Source organism: Haliotis rubra, unplaced genomic scaffold (assembly GCF_003918875.1).
Source record: "Haliotis rubra isolate DU_JTF1 unplaced genomic scaffold, ASM391887v1 Scf222, whole genome shotgun sequence".
NCBI lineage: Eukaryota > Metazoa > Mollusca > Gastropoda > Lepetellida > Haliotidae > Haliotis > Haliotis rubra.
The window spans coordinates 238,711-262,083 of NW_025766248.1; the positions used below are offsets into that span (position 1 = coordinate 238,711).

The 23,373-nt window shown below is 43.1% G+C and overlaps 1 protein-coding gene across 1 annotated transcript in view; it reads right to left on the reverse strand.

The window, feature by feature from the left end:
• LOC124277515 (cyclic nucleotide-binding domain-containing protein 2-like) overlaps window positions 1-23,373 on the reverse strand; it is a 37,539-nt gene that overhangs the window by 13,868 nt on the left and 298 nt on the right. Inside the window, exons 2-7 of the mRNA XM_046713225.1 lie at window positions 22,722-22,801; window positions 19,288-19,393; window positions 17,337-17,411; window positions 16,215-16,303; window positions 1,717-1,790; window positions 834-994 (exon numbers count right to left, since the gene is read on the reverse strand). Coding sequence (XP_046569181.1) covers window positions 834-994; window positions 1,717-1,790; window positions 16,215-16,303; window positions 17,337-17,411; window positions 19,288-19,393; window positions 22,722-22,801 — 585 coding nt within the window. The remainder of the gene's footprint in view (window positions 1-833; window positions 995-1,716; window positions 1,791-16,214; window positions 16,304-17,336; window positions 17,412-19,287; window positions 19,394-22,721; window positions 22,802-23,373) is intronic.

Consider the following 23,373-nt stretch of genomic DNA (forward strand, 5'->3'; position numbering starts at 1 on the left):
TTCAGGCCAGTGCAGACTTTGTACGAAAATGATTATGATGTCATAAAGCATATTTGTGACGTCAGAACACAATAGCAATTATGTGCCATCGCCATTTGCAAGAACCGCCATCCTTGTTGCGTCACAATATTTGCAGGAAATCTGTCAGCATTCGGGTATCCTGCGAACTGATTTGATCTAATTATCGCAACCGTATGCAAATTGTCTGTTTGAAGTCATTGCACGTGGAACGTGGTTATAATCAAATTGTATCTATCATAAAATTAATTCCCTTACATGATATATTATATAAAAACATCTGAATTTAGAAAGCCTACAGAAGAACAATTGCTATCTTTTTCAAATAATACAATAGAATAAATGGAATGAAATATAAAAAATATACAGCATAAAACATCAGTGTGATGAAAAATAGATTCCAGGCATAACATTAATAAGGAGAAGAGTAAGTGAGTGAGTTTAGTTTTACGCCGCAATATTCAGCAATATTCCAGCAAGATCACGAAAAGTGACACCAGAAATGTGCTTCACACATTGTGTGGGGAATCGAACCCCGGGTCTTCGCCGTGACGAGTGAACGCCTTAACCACTAGGCTACCCCACCGCCCCTAATAAGGAGAAGAAGAAGAAATGCAATACATACGTACTTTTTCAAATTGTTATTGATTTCAGTTATCATTATTGTCGCTCTGGCTGAAGACTTCGAAGTGCGCATATATCTAAAGTAACGAACGATCTGTAACATATCTGTCTAAAGCCAAAGTTATGGTGGCTGGTAAGGGCCACCATACAAAGTGGGCAACATCCCTACGACGTCTATTAAGATCATGTACCTCATCAGTGAGCACCAGCAGCTCGATGACCTCCTTGGAGATGACGGTGGCGCACCGGTGACATTTGTTGATGATGGCGTCGTCCCCGAAACTGTCCCCCCGACCAAGGAACAGGACAGTCCGTTCCTGATTCGACTCCAAGTCCATGACCGTAACGACCACTGAGAGACAGCAACCAGATTAACATGACAGGATTCAGCAGTTTGTGAGTGAGTATGGTTTTGCTCCGCCTTTAGCATTATTCCAGCAATATCACGGCGAAATACTGCTAAAGCGGCGTAAAACCATACTCACTCACTGACTTTAACATTGTCCATGCAAAAATCAGTTGGTTGTGAGAGCGACTCAGTATGTACATCAGCTAGTGTGGAATGTGGATTGGATGGTCACAAAGTGGGACCCATGGCCAACGACTGTTTAGTTTATTGCTGCTTATGACAACCATGAAGTTGGATACGTGCAGGACGACGCAATGTAGCGGGAGTATTGGAGAATACGGCGTTAACCACGTGACTCCTATTTCAATGACTTTGTTCATTCGTGGATTCTAGATTCGAGCTAGTTGTGGTCTCGTCAGGTAATGATAACTGATAACATACACATTCGGAGCCCAGTCCTCCACCACAGCGGGTCTTGGTCTCTGTTGCGTATCCGGCACTGACAAACCTAGTATTAATAAAGTCGGGGCGAACACAATCACAGGTTTCTGGGAACGTCCAAGGGGCGCAACTCTGTACAGCGAAAGGTGTGGATTGCATTTGTGAATTCTTTTCAGACACTTCGCATGTTAAGTGGGGCCTCAGACACGGAACTGTGTATAATACACCACACACCTGTACTCACGCACGCACACACACATACAAATATAAAGACGGTCACTCACCTGAACCAGACAGGATGAAGTAAAACATCATCGGCACGTGACCTTCCCGTATAATCACACGCTTGGCGTCGAACCTGCAAGATAACAGGACTTTTAGTTGATGTCCTCGCCACTCGAACTTTTCCAACCTCAAGACTGAAGGCCGTTCGCGCCTTTCCAAAACAAAATAATAATATTATGCAGTTCTCCGTCTTTCCAAATTAAAGACAAAATGAAGTTCGCCTGGTACTGAAACCAAAGCAATTGCAACATGAAGTTTGCCCCTTCCTGAAACCAAGGCAACATGATGTTCGCCACTTCTTGAAACCAAGGCAACATGAAGTTCGCCCCTTCCTGAAACCAAGGCAACATGAAGTTCGCCCCTTCCTTAAAATGAGGCAATGTACAGGTCGCCCCTTCCTTAAAATGAGGCAATGTGCAGTTCGACCCCTCCTGAAAATGAAGCAATGTGCAGTTCGACCCATTCTGAAAACGAGGCAGCATGAACAGGTGAATCTTTTCAAATTGATATAGCTAACAATTTATAAAACGTTTATTAAAAAAAAACATTGGATCAGGTGCTTGCAGAATTATGCGGTTACACCATTGCTAAATTTTATAAAAGCGTAAGTTTACTGCATTCGTTTCAAGCGTCTACGGCCTACGACCTTCGTCTGTTGCCTTCGCTTTACAAACTTCTACAAAGCTACAGTACGCATAGTCACTCTCAGCGAGCACTGGGGAGAATGCGCTTGAGTCACAATTAATCGATCTGCAGCGAATCAGTCTATGATTAGTATCGATTAAATTTCAGATAGGGACTCTGTAATGTTGCACATAATACAGATGACCATATTTCTGATTTCTCGGGACGTTTCCGGACGAGACCGAAGTATATGTACTACGAAGCATACAGAAACTACTCATTTGTATCCGAGCATCGGTCGCGTGTGCATAGGGATTCGTTCAATAAATACAAATTACAACTTTTTCGAGTGACAAATGAATTATTTCCGGAAAAATGGTTACGGAAACTCCCGATTAAAATGCAGTGGAGTAAATCCAAAACTGTCTTTAATTTCTGATAAACGCTTTTGCCATCTTCATTTCGCTTACTCTCTGAAATATGCCATATTGATATCAAACCCGCACTGTCAAGTAGCGGCGAGACTCTTCGCCGCCTGGTTCGTGGCCACTAATTCCCATCCCACTTGGGACGTGTTTGTCTCGCTCTCTCAGACTCCCATCAAACACTCCGCTCCTCTGTCAGACCACAGGGATCACCCATGGATCGGATATTACCTGTTCTTTCAATTTAGCCTTTATAGTCGCTCTTACATCAGACGCCGCCTGTGTTGTCTAATCGTTACGACTAGTTCAGAGGAAAACATCTTTTTTGGCACAGGATACCACTGCGTTGACGTTCTGAGATTTTGCTGGATAATGCGTTTTCCCGGCATGAGGTTTATTGAATTATAAGATCATCATTATTGAATTTATTAACACAAAAATCTTTGAAATTTATTTATTTTCGATATTTGGTTTAATGGGTTTGTCCGAGGGTCGCCTATGTCACATAAACACATGCAATATGCGCGAGAGTAGAGTAGATTTAAGCTTTACGGTTACTTAAAGGGAAACAAAACTCCAACTTTGAAAGCATCGAAATATGGATCGGTTGTTTCTTCGCGGAATACAAATTTGCCAGTGATGGACTACAATTCCGACAGGTTTTACTTGTGTTTAGCGCTAATCTCGCTGTGCGAGGCGAAGACATGCCTATCGGAGAATCGAAGACTGAGAAGCTGTCAATCATAACAAAGGATATCTACAAAGATGTACAGCCAAACTGACCTGTTTTTGTTTTTTGCTTGCAAGAAGTACAACGTGAAGCGATCGGTGAATATCATTGTTATGCACAGTTTAAAACTTCCGTGCAGGGACTTCGGGTGAACGAACAGGCGAGAAACTTGGTCAATAACACGTGAAATCTGAAATACACTGGACATTATGATTTACCATTCATAGCATACACAAACAACTTAATTAAGCACCCCCTGTATTTTTGCAATGATAGGTCTTCAACACGTACATAAAACTTCTAGATGGAAAAACATGAGTTTTTCAGACCCATATATATGATCCTTTGACTCATAAAGACGACAAAATGATTGGAATCCATGTTGATTTTATGATGATAATTGCTCATTTAAAAAAAACAACACCGAGTTTCATACAAAACCATGTCATACGTAAAATTTATCCGACAGTAGCAAGCAATTATACAAAAGTTGCCATGCAACGCGTTCGTCACGCGTTCGCTCGTCACGCCGAAGACCCGGTTCGATTCCCCACGCGGGTACAGTGTATAAAACCCATTTCTGGTGACCCCCGTCGTATTATTGCTGGAATATTGTTATAGGCGGCGTGAAAGCTTACTCACTCATCGAATGCCAAAAGTAACGTGGCGTCCTGGTGGTCACAAATGCAACCACTCCGTGTTCATCCATTGTAACCACCCAGTACCCATTTCCTATGAATCTTCTATCGAATAAGATTTAAACCCGCGAAAACAACCATTTACTGCGCTTACGTCGACTGCACTGTTCCTTGACCTATACGCCGTCACGTCCTTGTAAACGAATCCGTATTCCTGCAGATAGTCTTCATTTTTGTAACAACCCTCATCAATAGCGATCGTAATAATTTTTGCGAAACGATATCTTTTTCATAAATCAATTTGAACATTTTATTGAATTTAATCCCAATTTCTGCTATAACAAATTAAATATTTGATGATATTACAAAACGACGACATTTGGTTCCTCCAGCTAAGCGCATTTCCAACTCTTTGAAACAGAGGCTCGTGAAAGGAAATAGATTGTTGTAATTTATTCTTTTAAACTCCAACTCGAGCAGATGTGTTTTTGTGAGCTTTTACATCATTTCGAGAAATTGGTAGTTCATCTGAAGAAGATGAAAAAAGACACAAGTCTTTATTATAGAAATTACGTAACTTTATAACCAATCAATTTAAAGAACGCATTGCACACATGGGGGCATTATCCGTGCTACTTTCCGCGCGACAATCAAACTGTCCTGAGCGGCGGAGCGGTCGTGAAACGGACGAGGAGGCAGAGTGGTCAATACCCGGCAGTCGATCGTTTGGCACGTTCAATGAGACACAGAAAGATATTGGATCTCCAAGCTTTGATCGACATAATTCTACCAACAGCTGGCGAAGACATTTCCCTCCGTCTTAATTGACTCCATAATCAATGACCACTAATGGCGGCTAAACGTTTGAGAAGACTTCTCGAGTCAGAGTCGCTCAAAGATTTTAATCTTTTCCAAATTTCCCGATGTCGCTGATTTGATTTTTTACACGTTTCGCTGTCCGCGGCGATCAATCTCTTTTTCTTTTCGCTCCCTTCGATCCTTACCGCTGGAAATCAAGACAACCACGCGTTAATACTTTTCGAGATGGCAGAAAGTCTTAAATTGACGACCATATGATCAGAGATTACTACAAAAAACTGGAATGATATTGAAGCGGGCAGTGAACGTGTTGATAAATAGATATTTGAACTGCAGCTGCCTTTAGGAAAATAGTCTCCGAGAATTGATTAGTCTCTGCTATGTTTTGAATTCCTGTTCGGTTTTTGCGCATGTCAAACTTTATGCTCCCGTCTTCATTGGGGTGATCCTTATGTACATCCGGGTATCTTTTCCGTGGCCCCTCGTAGGGATAACGTAACGTTGATTATTAATTTGATAGTAAAGAGTCAGAAAACACATTCGACAACGTGTCTTGACATTCGCTGACCATAATTTTCCTCAATTTGTAACTCGGTTAGAATAATGTCTTCAAATTGATATCGGACAGGGACAAGCGACAGTTGAAAGATGGAGTTTTGATGAAACTAAAAGGATTATTTCTCAAACTTATGCTGTTCCCGGGGCTTGCTTTTTAACGTTCGGTGTGTACCGTGCCCTTGATGTCAGTGTTCAACATGTTAATCTGAACTCTTCCTCGTCTCTTGGGGTAAAAACCATCCCACTTTCTGAAAATCGCGTTTTGGTGATTCCCGTTTAGTTTTATTGTACCGACAATCTCTTATCGTGTAACAGAATTTTGCAAGATTTGTAAGTTTAAGACCATTAACATGTGTTAATTACAAACATGCTGATTGGAAAAACTTGAAATGATTAATATAATATCCTTTCTTAAGTATTGCACATTTATATATCTATAACTGAGAAGAAAATATTTCCAGATTATTGAGAACTGCTGAGATTAACCAGATTATTGAGAACTGCTGAGATCAACCAGATTATTGAGAACTGCTGAGATCAACCAGAATATTGAGAACTGCTGAGATCAACCAGATTATTGAGAACTGCTGAGATCAACCAGATTATTGAGAACTGCTGAGATCAACCAGATTATTGAGAACTGCTGAGATCAACCAGATTATTGAGAACTGCTGAGATCAACCAGAATATTGAGAACTGCAGAGATCAACCAGATTATTGAGAACTGCTGAGATCAACCAGAATATTGAGAACTGCAGAGATTAACCAGATTATTGAGAACTGCTGAGATCAGCAAATCATATATCCTGCTAAAATCCTCTTGTATCCACGTGCAATGCCAGTCAATCCATCACCAAAACTCAGAGTTTAACTTATAATATAGGTACCATGCATCATTGAGACATGTGGAGTGTGACTGCGCAGATTAACCGTCTCTCCGGATTAACGGTCATCTCTTGGGATAAACGCTCGAACGGATCATAGCTTCGTATTTTAACATACCTCGTAATATACATCAATATGGTCGCGGTAACCGGTCTGAATGTGAAGTTTCCGGAGTAAGCTGCGGCTCCTCTCACGAAGCAACCTTTACTAAGGTTAACCTTAACTCCCATTCCTTAACATTGCACTAAGGTTACCTCAGTGACTTACGATCACCTTAGTGCTTTGTGATAGGAGGCCCAAGTCGCATGACGAAGCTGCCAACTGCATATACGAACGAGCGACCAAGTGTTGATTTATAGCATGGCAAAACATTATGCTAAAGACAAGTAAAATAAGACGCAGTTTATGCATATTTTTTTCTATAAAAAGTATAGCGACAAAACGGTTTCCATATTTATAAGAAATATCTGCTATTCATCTACACTCGCCATTACAGCAAGCAAGCGGCATCGTGCTATAGGCTTGCAACAAGATCGTACAAAAACATAATGACAAGAGTGAGTGAGTGAGTGAGTGTGTCTAACACCTCTTTCAACAGTATCCCAATTATACAACAGAATGTCAGCTTGATGAGTGAGTGAATGTGGTTTTACGCCGCTTTTAGCAGTATTCCAGAAATATCACGCCGGGGGGACACCAGAAATGGGCTTCACACATTGTACCCATGTGGGAAATCGAATCTGGTTCTTCACTGTAACAAGCGGACGCTTGAACCATTAGGCTACCCTACCGCCCCTTCAGCTTGACGTACACGCGTGTCACTTCCATAAACCCTCGAACGCAGAAGTAGTGCTGACAAACATCGAAACATAATCGGGGAGGACCGGGATTCGAACCCACAGTTACAAGAGTGAGTGAGTGAGTTTAGTCGCACTCAGCAGTATTCCAGCTATATGGCGGTGGTCTGTAAGTAATCGAGTCTGGACCAGACAATCCAGTGATCAACAACACGAGCATCGATCTACTCATTTCGGATACGATGACGTGTCAACCAAGTCAGCGAGCCTGACAACCCGATCTCGTCAGTCGCCTCTTACGACAAGAATGGGTTGCTGAAGACCAATTCTAGCCCGGATATTCACGGGTCACAGTTACAAGACATTTGCCATGTTTATGCGCGAAGCCTTGGATTTCTAAATTACAGATTCTAATACCTTTTCTATTCTAATACCGGGATTCGAACCCTCATATTCGAGGCCCCTAATCGACAGCACACAAAGTCAGCGATCTAACCACACAGCCACCATGGCTTCCACAAAAATGGAAGTCTAACAAAACTGGTAGTCTAGACCAAGGTCTTCGTGTATTCACAAAGTGTTATGAAACATTACAACATATGCTGCATCTGACCATTTTCTAAAAGGCATTATGCATTCAGTAGTATTATATTTATCAAGAATCTACTTTATTTTTACGACCCCCGTCAATATGTTGACATATTAGGTATATAACCAATCAACTGTAAGTTCTGACGGAACCATCAACACTCGCAGGTGCAACTGAACCCAACTCGCCACACAGCCTGCAAAGAACGAGATTCACGTGCTTCTCCAGCGCGCGACGGAAACCTGTTCCCCGCAGACGACAATTCGTACAGGTTTGAAATGACTCTCTCAAAGCAGGTCGACAGGTGTGTTGAGGCACATGGCAAGTTGGGATCATCAAGATAATTGTCAACAACGTGTGTATATATAAACAAATCAACATGACGACCATTGAATTGGGACACGATCCTCACACATCGTCATTTTAAAGGTGAGAAAGGTTTACTTTCGACTTTGAATTAAATACCATTTCCAGCTTTTCGATACACAATTGCTGATCTATATATAGTGATTCACACATGTTTTGATTATCAGGTCGTGAAACTGTAATATCGATGTTTTGTCTTCATTCAACGTCTGGCGTGATTGTCGATGGGTCGCGTGACTATTTCATGAAGATGACGATTGGCCAGCTTGGCCCATGTTTGCTAAAATGGACTGTCCTTGATTTATTTCACCGTTCCTGATGAAGTAATATCATTTATAAACCTATGGCCAATGTTGTCTATTGTTCTTGCAGTTGCTTCGCATTATGGAATAACCTCGGTAGAGGTTTTACAATGATCATTGTAATACCTCGCAGGAGGTTTTACAATGACCGTTGTAATACCTCATACGAGGTACGAAGTTTTACAATGGTCGTTGTAAAACCTCATACCCTGATGACTGATCGTAAAATTTCTAATTATTGAAAACTTCCAATATTCTTTGGCGATAACTGGTTTCGAACCCACAACCCATCGCTCTCTAGCTTGGCGGTTTTATCCACTACGCTACGAAGGATCGCTGTGAGGAATGAGATTGTTTGTCAGTATGAACCATGTGTTTCTCACACGACAGGTACTGCGGGCAGCGCACGTGCAGGACACGGGTAGCGCGTGCAGAGCACGAGCATTGCGCGTGCGGGGCAAGGTGTTGGCTGCCAGTCGCATCCCAGTTGACACCGGCTGTTCCATCATTTGCGGGCTGTTCCATCAATGTTCTTCTACTCAGTACATGCACAAATTGAAATTAAGTGTTGTCTTAGACGGTTTATAAGTTAGATAAAACACGACTCCGAGGTTTTGGTTGAGATTGTAAAACCTCAGTGGAAGGAAATCCCGAGGGCGCTTTAGCGCCCCGAGGGATTTCCTGACACTGAGGTTTTACAATCTCAACCAAAACCTCGGAGTCGTGTTTTATCCTACACATACAAACCATTCAACAGACATTCTACAATGACTTCAGTAAATACTGGATTGTGATTGTTTAATCAAAGTCATTCAGAGGTATATAATCACGTTATATACCTCTGATTTGCCAACACTGTATGTATTTTGTTTTACTCTTACTAACGCGGATATGGTAGAATGGAGATAAACATAAATTTCACACTACGCGCTCGGTTTTAAATCAAATTTAGACCTACATGTATCATAATTGCGTTATATACCTCTGGTTTTTCAGCACAGTAAGTTTATCTCCTAATTAATTACATGATATAATTATAATATTTTTAGAAGAAACAAATAAACGCCATGAGTATTCGTCAAATGTTCTGTATCGTTCAAGCTGTTATCAAGAGTGACTAAACTTGATTCGTATAGATCAGTAAGAGTTACTTATCGATCGTCCTCTTCATACGTATGTATTTTAAGGAACATTTTGATTTTATGTCCGTGGTTGATGCTGCTCAATACTTTCAAACTGTAATGTTTAGAATGACCTGTCGGGAGAATGAATGAATCATTATGTCATTTCACCATTTCTTTGCATAATTAAAAATGTCTATTCATCCACGTTTACTATAACAGAGAATGAGTTGATATCCAACGATGGTCTCTGTTTATCCCATGCATTACATACTTTTGATGTTCAATAATCACTGACAAGTCAGGTTCAAGTTGTAATACAATCAAAATCTGAACATTCTTCTGTGAGTAAACAGAAGTATGTATTTTCCAAGAAATGTACGCCCTGTCCTCAAACACGCACGTGCTGTTTTGGATGGGTGCTCAGTAGAATTAAGTGATAGACGAGAAGGTGTACTGTCAGTATATAGTAGGAATGATTGAGCTGGGTTCTTCAATTCTACTTCTAAAGCTGGTATATTTTGTAAGACACGATTCCTACCCCATTATACGCTAACAGAAAGAACTGTGTACGTTATACAGAATTTGTTACGCCAATCCTCCAGATTCTCTTATCTTAGTCCATTCAACAAGCATATATACACTTTTATTCCTCCATAGGAGAGTACATAGAAATGCGATAATTCGATAAATTAGGGTTTAGAGTTCACTGAAATAGATATACAGAATTATGCACAGAGGGAGGATAGTCCTTTCACAACAGTCTCTATGTACGACCATAGGTCGTCATCTGCCAGAGTCACAGGGGGTCGGCAGGACAGCAAATCTGAAGCTGACATATTCAAAGCAAATAATCTACGGAATCCTATCTGTATAATTGAGTTACTGACTGAAAGTTATTTAGACTTATTGACGGTTGACTATATTCTACATAAAAGAAAGTAACTGTGCTTTATATATAGTTAAATGAACAAATTTATTCGGAAAATATATAATGCATCTATCATTTCTGTTTACGAAGAAAACTCCTCCACTTTAAAGTCGTCATTCACATCTTAAACGTGCATATTCACGCAGGCTGTATAATTTGGATGTTTGCATGTTTGTTTGGAGCATGATATGCACAATGTGAAACCCGTGAAGATCCGGTTAGAATTGGCCTTCAGCAACCAATGCTTGTCAGAGGCGATCGGGTGGTCAGGGTCGCTGACTTGTTTGACACGTCATTGTAACCCAACTGCGTAGACAGATGCTCATGTTGTTGCTCACTGGATTGTTTGGTTCAGACTAAATTATTTACAAACCGCCGCCATATAGCTGAAATCTTGCTGAGTGCAATAAACAATAAACCAACAAACCGCAATGTGAACAGCTCACAAAGATTGTGTGTCTGTCAAGAGGCCATAAATACACTAACCCGTAAATAAGACCGAAGCATGCAATGTCGTGTCTTGCTTGAAATCAACGTGTACGCATTCCTAGGAACACAATATTATCTCATTAGAAACTCTATCTACAGCAGTACAACACTCATGACTAGCCACAGGCCGGTCGTCACGTTTGACGACACATGAACAAGACCACCATATTCGGTTGGTGCATCATCGGATGTAAGCAATTACATTATCAGAAAATTAACCGTGCGCATCCGGTTGAGGGAGAACAACATCCGTCTCCGTGTACCAGCGAAACGCCGAGCTCATCTTCCATGACACCATCTGGCATGCCTAGCCTTGGTGAGGACAGCATCTGAGGTTCAAAGGACATCACTTGAACAGCTTTTTAGAGAGGAGTCCTGGTTTCATGTGGACAGCTCTGGCGATCGTGCAAGGGTCCACAGGCGCCCTGGAAAACGTTCTGGAAACACTTGAGACACACTACTCAAAGTCCTCTGTTTGGTGTTGGTAGAGAAATGATAATTGGTAGTATCATAACTCGCGGGAGAACGCAACGGATCGGAGTCGATTTGAATGGCGTACGCTACCAGGAGACCATGATCTACCAGGTATAACGTTTGGTTGCAGTAGGAATATGTATGCCCACACGTGGCATGTATTGTAACAGACTTCCTGGTGCAGCATATCATTACTGTAATGCCATGGAAGGCTGGTTTTTCTCCGAACTCTCCCCTTTGGAACACGTCTGGGAGGTTTGGAACGGCTCTTACCACAGGACCAGAGCTTGCCAGTAACATTGGATCAACTTCCACCATGTTTTTAACCATCTGTTGTTGTCAGTGCACCGCCCCTGGCTTGCCAGTATCAGTGCAAATGGTTGTCACATCTTTACAACCCCTATGTTAACTTAAAGGATCTCTTCGCATGATGGTAATGAAATTCAGTCATCCACAGCTGCTACACGTTACTCTTTAATAGTTGCGTGGTCCTACACACCCTAGTGAACTTTCCACCACGTTCATATTTTGACGCAACTGACAAAACAGAATCAGCTGACAAGTAAAATTGCTGATAAATGATATCGTCTATCTTACAACTTATTTAGACATCAAGTGGTGCCTCCGTTTCGCTTGATTCTTCTTCATCTTCACTGGAAGTTTCTCTTGCAGGATGTAAAATCAGCTCGAACAATTACCGGGTTATGGGTAGTATTGTAGTACAGGCATTCGCTTTCTACTCAATATCAAGTTTGATTTCAAATTTGACTATAATGCGTGAAACCCATTCTTGGGTCCCAAGCCGTCAACTGGCCTGACGATCTAATAATAACAGGTTGTGTTGATCTTGTTTTCGTGTTGTCGAAGACTCGCGGTAAGGTGACAAGGTTTACCGAAGGATCAAATCGAGTTACACACTTCTCACAAGTTTAAGTATATGTAAAGGGGAACACTTGACGTGAAACACAGATATGATTCGGTAAAGAATTGACACAAGGTTATTACGTTAAACGATTTTTCAGATTCTGACTGAATTTTGACGCTGTTTGGTTGGGTCAATCCTTATCTATCGATGGACATCACCATTTCCGAGCTTGTTGTGTATGTCGTCTGCCCGGGATGAATCCATAATTACAGATTATTATCAGCAGGGATGATGATCTGCCACGTCTGTTTCAACTCACTGTGACATCGCCGTGACATCGCCGTGGCATTGCCGTGACATTACCGTGACATCACACAACGTGGCGGTTTTAGCCAGAGTGGGTTGGAAGCGCAACTGCCGTTAATGTCTGTCACCGTTGTATTAGTCGCTGCCGCATGCGTTGATGTTGTTGTGAGTGAATATCAGTAATATTCACGTCCAGTCAATGTCTACAATTATGCTGGTCTAAGTTCGGCAAAACAGTTCTTAACATTATTAGGTCATGTCATCGATACTAAGAAAGCAATCATTTGACATTCATTGGAGGGTTTACAAAAATGATGTCCAACCATGACGATCAACTAAAACAACATGAATAAAATAGATGTTCATGAATTCATATCATCCGGCATATGATGTGGGTTGGAGGGATATAGTCAACACCTTGTGTGTCTGTCTGTCCGTCCGTCCGTTATCATATCCTTTCCAGAGCATAACTCACAAACCGTTCGATATTTTTCCACAGAAACGTGTTTGTCATCTTCTGATGACTCTCGGTTTAACAGTGTATAGTCATGAGTTTTTAGGCCTTTTCTGTTTGTCTGGAGACGGATTAGGTCGAGTTTCTTGTAATTTCTATTGGTGACATAGGGATCTTACAATGTGTTGCGTTTTCGTAGCAGGTATCGAACACTCTTTCGTTCCTTACTATTGATTCACACTGTCCTATAACCTGTTGGCATTTCTGGGGTCCCCCGCCGTAATATTGCTGGAATATTGCTAAAAAGCGGCGTAAAACCATACTCACTCACTCACACACTGTCCTATAACCTGTTGTGTTTACTGGTTGGCTTCCTATACCAGGTATCGAGACCATGCTGTCGGTCCATACAATGACATGCTAGGTTTTATACGTTACCTATCATGACGTGTACAATGACACATTGGGTATTGGTAACAGGTATCTCGGCCACACCCTCTCTCCGTACAATGACACGTTGGTATTTGTACCAGGAATTGTGACCACACTCTCGGTCCTAGCAACGACGTGTTGGACTTTGGTACCAGATTTTGCGACTATGCTCCTTGTCCTTACAATGACGTGTTGGGATTTGGTACCAAGAGACGCTATCTCACTCTACCGATATACCAAGCCGTGTGACCCGTGAAGGCCCGGGTAAGAATGTGCCTTCAGTAACCCATGCTTGTCGTAAGAGGCAACTAACGGGATCGGGCGGTCAGGCTCGCTGACTTGGTTGACATGTGTCATCGGTTCCCAATTGCGCAGATCGATGCTCATGCTGTTGATCACCATACAGGTGCAGCGGTTGTAGCTGTTGTCAGCGGAGGAGCTGACATGAAGCTAAGGAGGATGTCGAGTGTCGCGGTAGGACGGTGGCGTTAAAATGGATAATATATTCCTTCCATGACACATATAATCATGGCATCTTCCTGTTACACCTCTTAAAATATAAACGTGTTATTGCTGTCTGTTTAAAAAGGTCGTCATAACTATAAGCTATATAAGTTTCGTGAGTCATTTATACTAGAAAGACAGACAGTTGATTTATCCGATAAATTCACATCACATACTGAACCCTTCCACCGTGGAACGAATTAGTTTTAATCAGATATTCATTAAGACATTTCCGGCAGTAACAGCGAAACAACTACCACTCTGAAATCCCCCAAATCGCTACTAAGACCGTTTAAGGGGAGTTTCCTACGGTTTACGACCGCCATGAAAAGGCAGTAAGTCTGCGAGGCCCCCTAAGCCCCAGAAGGGACCGCGATGTGGTTGTTCCCGAAGCGCACGACGTTGGGCAGAAACCCAATAACGCTGCTGACAGGCAGCATGTTCAATAACCCCGTTAGCTGCGTGATCCGAGACAGAATATGTCGCCCGAATCCATTCCCGCATACTGTTATGCAGTTCCAATTGGTGTGAAGTGCGAGAAGGACTGTCCCGCCATTCCAGATGCAACGAAGGATATCATTCTTTATTAAACTCGTATCAAACGAAAGTCCGTATTCTGTATTGACCACGAAGTCATTTCGGGGCATCGTTCCACGCAGATATTTACATATTTGGTTAGAAAATACTCCCGCAGACCCCAGGTTGATTATTGATTCCTCGGCTATTTTGTTTTATCACGAGGAACTGTTTAGGCGCTTAAGACCGCAGTCTATTAAACCACGAAATAGCAAGACTTCGATGTGATGCACTGTCGAGACAGTCACAAGTGTGCGATGTAGATCGTTCACAAATGGATTTGGTAAATTAATGTTGTGCATCCCTGTAAAGTTCACATGGTTGGGGTATATTGTAAAAAGTAAAAATTGATTGTCTATTTAATAAGCGTAAAGAGTTGCCTCCTGTCAAAGGTGGAACAACAGCATACTTCTTCTGTGGGGGTTCCCAGTGGAGTGAGTGAGTTTAGGTTTACGCTGAACTCAGTAATATTCCAGCTATATGGCGGCGGTCTGTAAATAATCGAGTCTGGACCAGACAATCCAGTGATCAACAGCATAAGCATCGATCTGCGCAACTGGGACCGATGACGTGTCAACCAAGTCAGCGAGTCTGACCACCCGATCCGGTTAGTCGCCTCTTACGACAAGCATGGGTTACTGAAGATCAATATTCTAACCCGGACCTTCACGGGTAGTTCTCAGTGGAAAGGGATTCTAGAGTTGACAGATTTTACAATGAAAGCTAGATTTACTGTAATTAGTGAGCAAGTGAGTTGAGTTGAGTATAATGCCGCTGTGAACAGTTATATCACTGTGGGTCTGCTTCATGTGGGAGGAAAGCCCGAAGAGAAAGCCCGAGTAAACTGACAAATCTTGAAAAATGATCGATGCGAACGATTATAGGTTTTTGGCGTGACTACGGACGCAACCCTGCACGGCGAATGGCGGTGAATAGATGACTGTTCTACAAGTGCCCATGCCCCCCAAACCGTAATCAACAAAGGGGTGTTCTTACCAAAGCATGCATGCACACAACAAGACCGTGTTGGCAATCGTTTCACATACAGATTAGTTTTTTTTAAATTAGGCATGTTGTGCAGTAGATACTGTTGACGGGAACATTGACGACAGAACTACCTGTGATACGACGCCCTACAGGCGACGCCCCTCTGCTGGTGGTATGCTACAAACCTACCCCTGAAAGCACCCCCTACACGTGACGCCCCTCTGCGGGTGGTATGCTACAGACCTACCTCTGATACCACGCCCTACAAGTGACGCCCCTCTGCTGGTGGGGTGGTACAGACCTCCTTCTGATACCATGCCCTACAGGTGACGCCCCTCTGCTGGTGGGATGGTACAGACCTACCTCTGATACCACGCCCCTCTGCTGGTGGTATGGTACCTCCCTACCTCTGATACGATGCCCCTCTGCTGGTGGTATGGTACAGACCTCCCTCTGATACCACGCCGTACAGGCGACGCCCCTCTGCTGGTGGTATGCTACAGACCTACCTCTGATACCACGCCCTACAGGCGACGCCCCTCTGCTGGTGGTATGGTACAGACCTACCTCTGATACCACGCCCTATAGGCGATGCCCCTCCGCTGGTGGTATGGTACAGACCTACCTCTGAAACCACGCCCTACAGGCGATGCCCCTCTGCATGCGGACCGGGTACTCTGCTAGAGACTTGTACTTCCTGAGGGCGATCTCCACCTGAAATTATATATCCTTATCAGTCATACAAAACTTGATTTGACAAGGAACATTTGTCGAGTTTTGAAAAGTTCTCGAAATAAGTTCTCAACCTCCACAAACTTAAATATGGTTCATTTTTCTCAAAAAATAATAATCTGGCATTCTTGTGTATTTGCAATTAGGCTAGATCTGTGTGTTCCTTACTGTGCCTCTAGGCAATGGTTCAAACAGTTATTATTGAAGAAGCACAATAGGCCTTTCAGACGTGGCAAATATTTCGATAAAATAATGTGGAGTCGATTGTGTGACATAGGTGTGTAAATGCCTTGTCAGTTAACATGCGGTATATGAGAGGGGGCAGTAACCTTTCCACTACTACTGGTGGGACCTGGTGATCCACTACATTACCCCCCATTACCACCCTCACCCATTCAGTATCATCCATATATCATGTATTGTATCCACCATCATTATTCACCCTTCCCCACCCCTATCACTTACGCCTGTACACACGTCACAAGGTATCCCATTTATCGCCAACCATTCACCATCATCGCCAATACCACCACCTTACCCAGGGCCAGTCATCAGTCGCCCATCGCTACCAACCCCCGACAATCAACAATAACCACTCACCACATCACAATTACCATTACATTAACTGCCATCATTCTAATCTGAAGGGGCGGTGAGGTAGCCTAGTGGTTAGAGCGTTCGCCCGTCACGCTGATGACCCGGATTCGATTCCCCACATTTGTACAATGTGTGAAGCCGATATCTGGTGTCTCCCACCGTGATATTGCTGGAATATTGGTAAAAGCGGTGTAAAACCATACTCACTCGCTCACCTTATCTTTCAACACGCTAAGTAGTAGTAGATAATCACCACCCTCATTTGTCAACCCAGCTCTCCCACCCTTCCCACACCGACACACACGACACACACACGCACACGCACACACACGCACATACACACACATCTCCCAGGTAATACAGTGTTATCTCGTGATGGGGAACAGTGTTCAAGACGAGAACGGTGCCATGAACCTACAAAGTGCAGCTCGTCAGTCGTCCTCTCCCCGACCCGCTTCTGCAATATGCGCTTCACCTCCGAGGATGTTTTCGCCTGTAATATGAAGATATAGAAGTAATTACCCTGCGGTGATTTATCACCTGACACTTGAGAAGTATTACATGACGATAACGATGACATAGTAGCACACCTAAACACCAAACTACCCTCGTTCTTTCCACTAGCATACCGAACCTTAAGCCAGTGAACAAGCTCTGGGAGCTAATTTGTAACATGAATAAAACCATAGGCGCATTAGCTGGGATGTCCTGCAGCGGGGCCCGTTCTACAAAGCGATCGAAGCGCTACCACAGTCCTAAATCTGTGCTCAAGAATGCCAGCTACGATCGCCTCAACGCTTACGATCATTTTGTGGAAACGGGTCCCAGGTCGATATCAAGATAAGGCCATACTCGTGAGTGATCCATTAATCGACTTTTACTTGTACGATTCAGATGGATCGTCGTCGTAATCATCATCATCATCATCATCATCATCATTATGAATCGAGACTGGACCAAACAAAGGTCGACAGCGCGAACAGCGATTGAGTACAATTACAGTCACCCATGCAGGTTTCATGTCAACATCCAGCAACTCAGGAGACATTTTGACCCCCCGATCCGCTTTACGTTTTACGGGACAGTGGGGTTAGCCTAGTGGTTAAAGCGTTCGCCCGTCACGCCAAAGACGCGGGTTCGATTAACCACATGTATATTAACTTGAAAGCTTCGACATTTGTCTTACTTCCGGTGAGTAGTATATGTTGGTAGCTGGTTGTGAACTGTTTACGTTTATCACCAGCGGTCTCTAGAACGCTATACAAGCTGTTGGCTCTTGTGCACCTATCCAGCTTAGATCACATAGATCCATTCAGCTTGTAAAATCCCATGCAAGGTGTTCTGACAGTTGTGACTCTGGCCCGAAAGTAGGCTAGTCCTCTCGACAGCAGCGTCACAGATACCTTGCGACCAGGAGTCCAGATCAGTCTCGTTAAAACCAACTCTTCGATTCTAAACTATACACCTCTGCTATCAAATTTCAGAACAGATTCAAAGTGGGTCGCGCCAGTAAAACACCTGAGCGAACCTTGACCGCACAAGCTCAATGAATGTTTGAGTTCCTGGACCAATGATGTCAGCTTTCTGAAACGATCCAGCTTCATTCCTTGACCAGATTCGGACATACGTAAACAACGAATGGAAATCCACAAAGAACACAAACGATTATGTGCGTGTGTTCTCCAGTTCATATGTTGATTTCATGGCGCCCTAAATCACAGTGAGTGAGTAAAGTGTGTAAGTCGCCTTTAGCCATATTCCAGCAATATCACGGTGGGGACATCAGAAATGGGCTTCACCATAAACGGACTTCACACATTGTACCTATGTGCGGAATCGAATACGGGTTTTCGGCGTGACGAGTGAACACTTTAACCACTAGGCTACACCTTTGCCCACCTTAGCCCACCTTTGCCCACCTTACCACCTTTGCCCACCTTAGCCCACCTTTGCCCACCTTAGCCCACCTTTGCCCACCTTAGCCCACCTTTGCCCATCCACAGGCTTTAGGATGTAGCCCAAACAAATTCTTAGCCCACCTTTGTAATCCACAGGCCAGGTTGTAAACATGTAATATACACAGATATACATCTGTATTCAGACGTTGTTGTATTTCGTTTCCGATATACAGAAATTAAGATAACCTGGTTGACATGTTACGCTCACAGACTTTATTCTACCTGTCGGTGAGTCCGCAGATCTTCACACAGAAATATATATATCAGAGCAAAAGATATAATTTTAATGAGATCTGGTCCAGATAAACTTGGAACATATAAAGTTGAACCTGTGTAATGCATACCAGGGATGATATCTCCCCCAGATGCCCTTCCTCTCCCAGCCGAACTCATTGTGTGAATAATATTTACCTCTTTCGTTGACCTGTACTCTGTGATGTCAAACAGAAGGTTCTTGTTTACTGAAGAGTCCGCTATAAGATTCAACGTCTGATAAAAGTTCAACACCTCCTTCACTCTGAAAAATGAATGATTGTGTTAATTTGTTTCTGTTATCTTGTTATCTCACAAGCGCTATTATAATAATTGATTTTTTTTCAAAGTGTTTAAGCATGTTTGAAAAGGGTTGTAGTTAGAGCAAGTCGCTTAACATTGAAAGTGACATAATATGGGTACCAAAGCATCAAACCGGCATAAATATCTACTTGGAAGTGCTACAGTTTACAACTGTACTATCGAGCCTTAATAAACAAGGGTCTTGAGGTTTTTGAAAGGCATTTAGAGGTGAGGTGAGGTGAAATGGGGTTTATCGTCATGCTTGAGAATATTTCGCTCATAATATGACGACGTGCATGCGTGTGTATGTGTATGTGCGGCTGCTTGTACTAGCCCAGACTGAAGCTGGTTTTATAGTGCTAGCCCACTGAGATACCATGCCGCAGTGAAGCATGAATACCCCACTCAGACACATTATACTGACTCCGAGCCGACCAGTCCTTGTACCCATTAATGCCGTACCCATTAATGCCGAGTGCCAGGCAGGGACCAACAAGTACCATATTTTAACGTCTTTTGGTATGACGCGGTCGGGGATCGAACCCGCGACCTTCCGCTCTCCAAAGGTATTTAGAAGTTGGACGAACACTTTTATGGATAACAACTTCTTTTTATTCTTTGCACGACGTTTCAGAGCTAATTCTTGCTCCTTCATCAGGTGAATACAGAGCGAGTACATATTCACTCTTTGTACTGACTCAGTATTCACCTGATGAAGGAGCACGAATTAGCTCTGAAACGTCGTGTAAAGAATAAAAAGAAGTTGTTATCCATAAAAGTGTCATGTATTCAGGTCTTGAGGTGGCTGCATCAAGTGCTCTTGAGAACACTTGAATGTGTCGTTCAAACCCATATCTGCTCACCTCACAATGGGGCAGTGGGATAGCCTTGTGGTTAAAGCGTTAGCTCGTCACGCCGTAGGCGTGGGTTCGATTCCCCGCTCGGGTAAAATATGTGATGCCCATTTTACATTTCTGGAATATTGTTAGCGCTAAGATAGACATAAGTGACATACATTAACATTAACTTACGACTATCTTAGCGCTAAGAGAGCATCGGAGATCTAGGCCCTGGGTGCTGTTGTACAAAACAACTTTAGCACTAAGACTACCTAAAGTCTATGTTAAGGTATGGGAGTCATGGTCACCTTAGCGCTACGATCGCTTTGTACAACGGCACCCAGTGCCTCCTTTCACAAAGCACTAAGGTGATCGTAAGTCACGAAGGTAACCTTAGTGCATTGTTAAAGAATGGGAGTTAAGGCTAACCATAGTTGCTTCGTGAAAGGAGCCCCTGACACAAAGTTCCGAATCTCAGGTATTGTTTTGGTAGCTCCATGGCTACTGTTGTACTTGGACAGCCAGATTAGATAGGAATACTCTCATCAAGTTGGACAGAGCACTCTTAATGGGCTGCAACAATCAGGTAATATGTTGTTTCGGATTTGTCGGAGACCAGGGGATGATGACTCTCGTTACATTTCATTAAAGCCTCGTTTTGTTGTGGTGGCAGGTTAACATGGCATCCGCTATATGAATATTGTAGTGGCGCTTCACTAAGGGCGTGTGCGGGAAGCTGTCTGGAGGCGTGCTGTCGAGAATTTTATCTGCGACATGGAGATACACAACTGCTTATCTTTCTTTTTCACGTTTCTGCACTTATCCCACGATATATCATTGCTACACATTATCTAAATATCATTATCACTTTAGCCATCTGGTTATAATTGTGGCACTACCCGTGGCAGTTTTCCGTTTCGATCCTCGTACTGTCGCCATCCATTATGAAGAGGTAGTTGAGCAATAATGTACCATACACCTATAAACACGATCCTATCCCTGCATTTGCGAATCATCATGCTTTGTGTGTTGTTTGCCGCCGCACTCAGCAATATTCCGTCTCTATGACGACAGTCTGTAGATAATCGAGATGGAATATTGCTGCGTGCGGCGTAAAACTAAACTCACTCGAGTCTGGACCAGACAATCCAATGATTGAATATGATCTACGAAGTCGCTCATAAGGTTCAGCTGACTTGGTTCATTCATGCTATGGTATCCCGAAGTGCGTCCGTCAATGCTCATGATGTCCATCACTGGACTGCCTGATCATATGGTTTATAAATATTGCTGAGGACGACGTCAACCAACCAACCAACCAACCAACACACACGCACACACACACACGCACGCACGCACGCCGAGAGTTGGGGCTGGGTGCAATGGCTCGTATACCCCCTTTAGGAATACCAATCATGTTAACATAAAAAACATAACAAATCCTTTGACAAACCATACATAAGCAAAAATAACAACAACAATAATACTTTGGGGCTGAATATTCTCCGAATACTGTTCAGTTGTTTTCTGTATCTTGGGTCCACTCAGTCCGACTCACCGTTTTTCACAAAGCTGGTAGTCTCCCCGCTTCCCCGAATTTGCTCAACATATATATGTGTAACACCCTTTTCCAAAACGCTTCACCCGCATTTGTAGAATTTTATATATGTAAATATCACTTGGCCCTATATGGAAGATATGATAACAAAACATTGTCCTAGGTGATAACGTATTAGAACTGGGCCCCGTTCCTCAAGGCGATTGTAGCGCTACGACAGTCGTAAGTCTATGTTAAAGTATGGGAGTTACGATCGTAGCCAACGATCATCGTAGCGCTACGATCATTTTGAGGAACGGGACCCTGGTGGTCTTATTTATTTGATGGTGCGGTGGGGTGGCCTAGTGGTAAAAGCGTTCGCTCGTCACTATGAAGACACGGGTACAATGTGTCGTGATATTGCTGGAATATTGCTAATAGCGGCGTAAAACCCACTCACTCACTCACTCACTCACTTATTTACTTGATAGCCCCAGTTTAATTTAACTGTACAGGGTCCCAATCCACAAAGTGTTCGTAACGTTACGACCTGTCGTAACTCTATTGTTTATCACAGGCTTACGAATGTCGTAGCGCTACGAGCGTTTTGTGGATCGGGACCCCGAAGCAGTAATACTAACCCAGTTTAATTAAACTGTACAGACGGATATATACTAACCCAGTTAGATTGTATCATTCCTTACACACGGAACGTTAATCAGACTGATTAGAAACCTCGTTATGCCACAGTAGAGGGTCTTATGTATTGTAAACAATCGGTCATGATTCGGTTATCCCAAACACAGATACAATCACCTCGCGTGAGGTTTCGATCTGGCCGTCTGGCTATACGTAAATCTGTGATGCTTCAGCTGATAACTCGTCACGGTTCTGGGCAAGCTTGCAACACTTACTTGTGCGAGTGTATGCGCCATGTTCGAAACAACAGGACGATGAACCGGCACAGCTTCTTGAACCGAGGCTTGTGCTTTGTCTGAAATATAATGTCCACATGAAACTCACAATGGAATCAGTTATCTGTGTGTAACTGCTACCTAGTTGTTTTTGGTAATTTCCATCGGTGGTTAACTTTGAAAGATTGTAGCAACCTAGAACCGCGTCCGTTGGAGGGGTGTTGTTGCGGACCTTTGGTCCCCGAGAAATCAAGAGGCATAAGTCAAGTCAAGCCGGTTACATTGTTGAAACCATTTACATTATCTGAATGGGAGCATGGGTGGCTAAGTGGTTTTAGGCGACGCAAATGGCCAGTCGTGGTTCCAATCCCAAGTCAGCTGTATTCGTGTTTTGTTTCTTTTGTATCCCTGGTGGAAACGTTCCTACTCTATAGGGGCGGTGGGGTAGCCTAATGGTGAAGCGTCCGCTTAAGACCTGGGTTCGATTCCCCACATGAGTACTATGAGTGGATCCCATTTCTGGTGTCCTCCGCAGTGATATTGCTGGTATATTGCTAAAAGCGGCGTAAAACCATACACACTCACTCACTCGTACTCTTTATGTCAGTCTTGACTTCCGACTCGGTTACATTTGCATAACCGATATTCTTTC